Source organism: Theobroma umbraticum, unplaced genomic scaffold (genome assembly GCF_002168275.2).
Source record: "Theobroma umbraticum cultivar Fairchild unplaced genomic scaffold, ASM216827v3 scaffold_39.0, whole genome shotgun sequence".
NCBI classification, from domain to species: Eukaryota; Viridiplantae; Streptophyta; class Magnoliopsida; order Malvales; family Malvaceae; genus Theobroma; species Theobroma umbraticum.
This window is the reverse complement of record NW_018397281.1, coordinates 160,386-165,843: the sequence shown is the minus strand read 5'-3', so window position 1 is coordinate 165,843 and position 5,458 is coordinate 160,386. Positions and strand designations below refer to the sequence as shown.

The following is a 5,458-nucleotide window of genomic DNA, read 5'->3' as shown; positions in this document are numbered from 1 at the left end:
AAAGCAGGAATTTTGGGTAGAAATTTCCCTCCTTATAGTGTTTATAACACGCATAACAGGGAGTCATCGGTCTTAGTCAACTGCACTTTCTTAGTCAAGGGCAACAACGATTTGGCAGGTTGCACAATAAAAAATACCAATAAACAAATAAGACTTTTCAAGAGTTCAGATGAAATTATGATGATGAATTTATAAAACTTTTACAAAGTTAATGCTTTTTATATATATATATATATATATATATATAAGCTTTAAAAGTGAAAAGATATATAAATAATAATTAATTATGTTTTTAAAATTATTTATTAGATAGTTAAATAATAAAATCATTAAAGATTTTCTTAGAGGTAAGTCATTAATGAGATTTAAATCTAAATCTCTATCAAATTCTTACCATCTTGTAACCTCAGTTTTATTTTAAAATCTGTTTAGTAAGGATTTATTTTAAAATTAAAATAATTTTACATATATAAAAAAAACGATTGACAAATTGTTCTACTAACAAATTGCAATTAGATTAATGATTCTGTTACATACTAATTCTTATGAATTTTCTTAACGAATATCTTAACGGTATGCTCTAAATTCACTATATAAGGTAATTTCTTTATCTATTGCATTGGAAATGATCATATATATTAACAGCTAATCACTATATTTACTGGAGAAATATTATCGTTACCAAAATTTATATTAATCCCTTAAGACACACCCATTAGCAAAATACTATTATGCTATGTTTGGGAACATAGATTTGGAAGAGTAATTCTGGGTTTGATTTGTTAGGACAAAAAGAAGCAAAGCAGTCAAGGAAGGAAGTAATTGTCTATTTAGTTAATCAACAAGAAACAGTACAAAAAGTGACTACTCCAAATTCTCATTAGTTCCGTTATTGCTCCATATTTTCCATTTGCTATTCCTGCCCAGAGAAAGCTAATGGGAAACACTTGCTTCCTCGTCTCCCTTCTTGCGGTGCTGCTGTTGTGTAATTTTATGGCTGCCTTGTCTATGGAGCCACCCAACATTACCACAGACCGATTGGCTCTTCTTGCACTAAAAGCCCACATCACTCGGGACCCTCAAAACATCTTGGCAACCAATTGGTCGACTGCTACCTCTGTTTGCAACTGGGTTGGTGTCAGTTGTGGATCCAGGAACCTCAGAGTCACTGCTCTGGACATTTCTAGCCTGGGTCTAACCGGTACCATCCCACCTCACTTGGGAAATCTGTCTTTCCTCGCTTGGATTGCTGTTGGAGACAACAACTTTCATGGCTCATTACCCGTTGAGTTGTCTAAGTTGCGTCGACTGAAGTTTATAAACTTTGTTAACAACAGTTTCAGTGGGGAAATCCCATCTTGGTTTGGTTCTTTCACTCGACTTGAGAGATTGTTTCTCTACGGTAACAACTTTGGGGGTGTTATACCATCCTCTCTTTGCAGTTTGTCTAGATTAGAGGTGTTGGGCTTGTACTCAAACAATCTGACTGGCCAAATCCCTGCAGAAATCGGCAATTTTGCTAGATTGAAAGATTTATACTTGGATCATAATCAGCTTTCAGGTGCCATACCCTCCTCAATTTTTAACATATCGTCATTGGAAGAAATTGATCTCAGCAATAACCAACTCTCTGGAGAGATTCCTAGAGCAATCGGGAATCATCCCAGATTGATAACATTATATCTAGATACGAATCTGCTCTCTGCAACAATTCCAGCCAGTTTATTCAAGTGCAAAGAATTGATATATTTATCCTTGTCTTACAATCGTTTGGAGGGTAGCATACCTGCAGAAATTGGGAATTTGACTATGCTTGACTCTTTGTATCTCGGGATGAACAACTTGGAAGGTAAGCTAATTAACACTGTGTATCTCAAATGGAAGACTCCATCAATTGGAAATTTCTCTGTTTCTTCATAATTTTTGATGCATTCAATTTAATAATACTCCACTAGTCTAATTATAAGAAATTCAGCTAAATCAATTAATTATAGATTTTTACATATATTTAATATTTACTTTTGTTGTCCACTAGAACAATCAAGAAGTAAAAAAAGTTTGAAGGCATTAGCATTTTGCTATGGAAGGCAGAGTTGTTTTAGGTAGTTTCCTTCTGAATCCTAAAACTTCATTATATCTTCAATGCTGTATTTTGTAGGTGAAATTCCCCGGCAGCTTGGGAACCTAACTCTTCTTACATGGCTTGATTGTTCATTTAACAAGTTTACAGGTACTCTTGGTAATCGATTCACCAACTTTAGATGTTGCGGTAATATAATATACACTTTTTTGTTGCCATTCCTCGTTACAATATCTTTTGCCTTAGGTTAATCTTTGTTAATAGAATATGTGACTCATAGAAGTAATTTTGTATGCTACTCACCAGCACGTTTCCATTATCAATTTACCATAGAAGGTTAAGGCATTAATGTCACCTAAATTTACAAAAGATAATATCATTTTGATAGGTATTTTTGGTTGTCACTTAAAGATATTGTCAGAACTTTGCAAGGTAAAATTGATGATGGACCCTCTTATCACAACAAAATCATGAAATCTTAGGTGACAATTTGTAACTTGATTGCAGGTAGACTACCCAATGAGATTGGAAACCTGCAGCATCTACAATTCTTTGTTATGGGACCCAACAATTTCACTGGTTTCATCCCTCCATCATTATTTAATAGCTCAACTTTGAGGGTCATTTCTCTGGGGGTAAATCGTCTCTCGGGCCATCTTCCTTTAAGCTCTGAATTCTGGCTTCCCAAACTTGAACAAATATATCTTGATGGAAATGAACTCAGTGGACCAATCCCAATCTCCATCTGCAATGCCTCTCAACTCACAAATATTGACTTGTCAAGTAATTCATTTTCAGGATATATCCCAGACAGGCTTGGCAATTTAAGATATTTACAGTGGCTCAATCTACAGTACAATAATTTAACTGCCACTGGATCGAGCTTTCTCTCATCTTTGACTAATTGCGGAGAATTAAATACATTGAAATTCGATGGAAACCCATTGATTAATGGTAAATTCCTGGCTTCAATAGGAAATCTCTCTGTTTCTCTTCAAGACTTCTCTGCTTCTGATTGCAACATTGAGGGTAGCATTCCAGGGGAAATTGGCAACTTGAGCAACTTGATAAGCTTACGCCTAGAAAACAATAAGTTGACTGGAAAGGTTCCCACAACCATTGGAAGATTGGTAAAGCTGCAAAGTATTCAACTTCAATACAATAAGTTACAGGGATCCATCCCATTTGACTTCTGTCAACTAGAGAGTTTGTACTGGTTCTCTCTCTCTGGTAACAAGTTGTCTGGACCGATTCCAGCATGCTTGGGTGATCTGGTTTCTCTAAGATATCTATTTTTGGGCTCCAATAGATTTACTGGTTCAATACCCTCAACCTTGACAAGGCTTCTAGATATCTTGCAGCTAAGCCTGTTTTCAAATTCTCTAAACGGCTCTCTCCCAATTGACATTGGGAAGTGGAAGGCTGTGACTAGAATAAATTTGTCACAGAACAGGTTATCAGGTGATATCCCAACTAGCTTTGGGGATCTAAAAGACCTAACATATCTCTCTTTATCCGATAATAAATTGAATGGTTCTATTCCCGAGTCCTTAGGACATATGGTAAGCTTGGACTTCTTGGATTTGTCAAGAAATAATCTCGCTGGAATGATTCCAATGTCCTTAGAGAAACTCTCCTACCTCAAATACTTCAATGTCTCTTTCAATAGATTACAAGGAGAGATTCCTAATAAAGGACAGTTCACAAATTATTCATTTCAATCATTTTTGGGGAATGAAGGGTTGTGTGGTGCACCTCGATTGCGAGTTATGCCTTGCAAAAGCAATCTTCCTCGACGATCAAAGACCGCTATTAAGCTTATGAAATATATTCTACCAGCAATTGCCGCAACAATATCAATAGTATCCTTGATTGTCATTTTTTCAAGAAGTAGAAAAAGAAATGCAAAATTGCCAACTGATGAGGAAAATTTGCAGCCTTTAGCAGCATGGAGAAGAATTTCACACCAAGAGCTTGCTCAAGCTACGGATGGATTTTGTGAAAGCAAGTTGCTAGGTATAGGGAGTTTTGGCTCAGTGTATCAAGGGACTCTTTCTGATGGAACGAACGTTGCTGTAAAGGTCTTCAATTTAGATCTAGAAGGAGCCTTTGAAAGCTTTGATGTTGAGTGCGAGGTGCTTTGCAACATTCGCCATCGAAATTTGGTGAAAATCATTAGTAGTTGTTGCAATATTGATTTTAAAGCCTTGGTACTTGAATTCATACCCAATGGAAGCCTTGAAAAGTGGCTGTATTCTCACAACCATTTTCTTAATGTCTTACAAAGGTTGAGCATAATGATAGATGTTGCGTCTGCTTTAGAGTATCTCCATCATGGTTATACAACACCAGTGGTCCACTGTGACTTAAAGCCAAGCAATGTCTTGCTAGATGAAGATATGGTTGCACATTTGGGTGATTTTGGTATTGCAAAACTATTAGCTGAAGACCATTCAATGATACAAACCATGACGCTGGCAACTATTGGATATATGGCACCAGGTGACATTTTTATATAATGCAATATAATTTATGTTTCTACTCATATGCATACATGAACATGCACATATATAACATTTACCGTTACATATTAAGCAATTTTTACCCCTGCTACACAATATTAGAAATTTTGATGATTGTCAGTTCGCAATTCACATACAGAGTATGGATCGGAAGGAATTGTCTCCACAAATGGTGATGTGTACAGCTTTGGCATTCTCCTTATGGAGACTTTTACAAGAAAGAAGCCTACAAACAACCTGTTTGAAGGAGAAATGAGCTTGAAAAGTTGGGTGCAAAAATTGTTACCGGCTACAATAATTCAAGTCATAGATCCCAACTTGCTGAGTACTAGAAACAGAGAAGACAACGCAATAGAGGTCTGTGCATTGTCCGTTTTGCAATTAGCATTGAAATGTTCAGCAGAGTTACCAGAGGAAAGGGTTGACATGAAAGAAGTTGTTGCCAATCTGAAGAAAATCAAAATTAAATTTTTAAGGATGTCGAATAGATTTAATCGATAATCCAAGCACCACATAATTTGTCTTGTTTTCCAAAAATAAAAGACAACAATGTTTCTCTATTTAAAAACAACATTGCTTTTTCCTTATTTGAAAAGGAAATTGTTTCAATTTTTTTTAAAAGGCATATGTGATGAATGAAATGGGTGTTGCCAGATTGTGCTAGGCATGTTGTTAAAGCAGGATTCATGGAACAAGATTTTTATCATGACCTTTAATATAATCGTGACATTGTAAATAGGAGCTTGTCACACCAACTACAGGTATGATGATTCTTTCGCACCCAGTTATAGTTAAAAGGAGGTTTAACTGCTTGTTGAGGTTAAAATGCCTTTTTTTTTTTTGTTTTGATCTATTG

The 5,458-nt window shown here is 35.7% G+C and overlaps 1 protein-coding gene across 1 annotated transcript; it reads left to right on the top strand.

Annotated features, from left to right (window-relative positions):
- Positions 1 to 876: 876 nt before the first annotated feature.
- Positions 877 to 5,254, top strand: LOC110428064 (uncharacterized). Its single transcript, XM_021443740.1, has 4 exons — positions 877 to 1,849; positions 2,159 to 2,230; positions 2,588 to 4,582; positions 4,742 to 5,254. Exons 1-4 carry the CDS (start codon positions 937 to 939, stop codon positions 5,101 to 5,103), a joined length of 3,342 nt encoding a protein of 1,113 aa, XP_021299415.1. The 5' UTR covers positions 877 to 936; the 3' UTR covers positions 5,104 to 5,254.
- Positions 5,255 to 5,458: the final 204 nt, after the last annotated feature.

Excerpts from the sequence above, each read along its gene's own strand:
- LOC110428064 (XM_021443740.1), top strand. The coding sequence starts at position 937 with ATGGGAAACACTTGCTTCCTCGTCTCCCTTCTTGCGGTGCTGCTGTTG. Across the intron at positions 2,231-2,587 it reads TTCATTTAACAAGTTTACAG|GTAGACTACCCAATGAGATT; the intron begins GTACTCTTGGTA and ends ACTTGATTGCAG. Across the intron at positions 4,583-4,741 it reads TATTGGATATATGGCACCAG|AGTATGGATCGGAAGGAATT; the intron begins GTGACATTTTTA and ends ATTCACATACAG.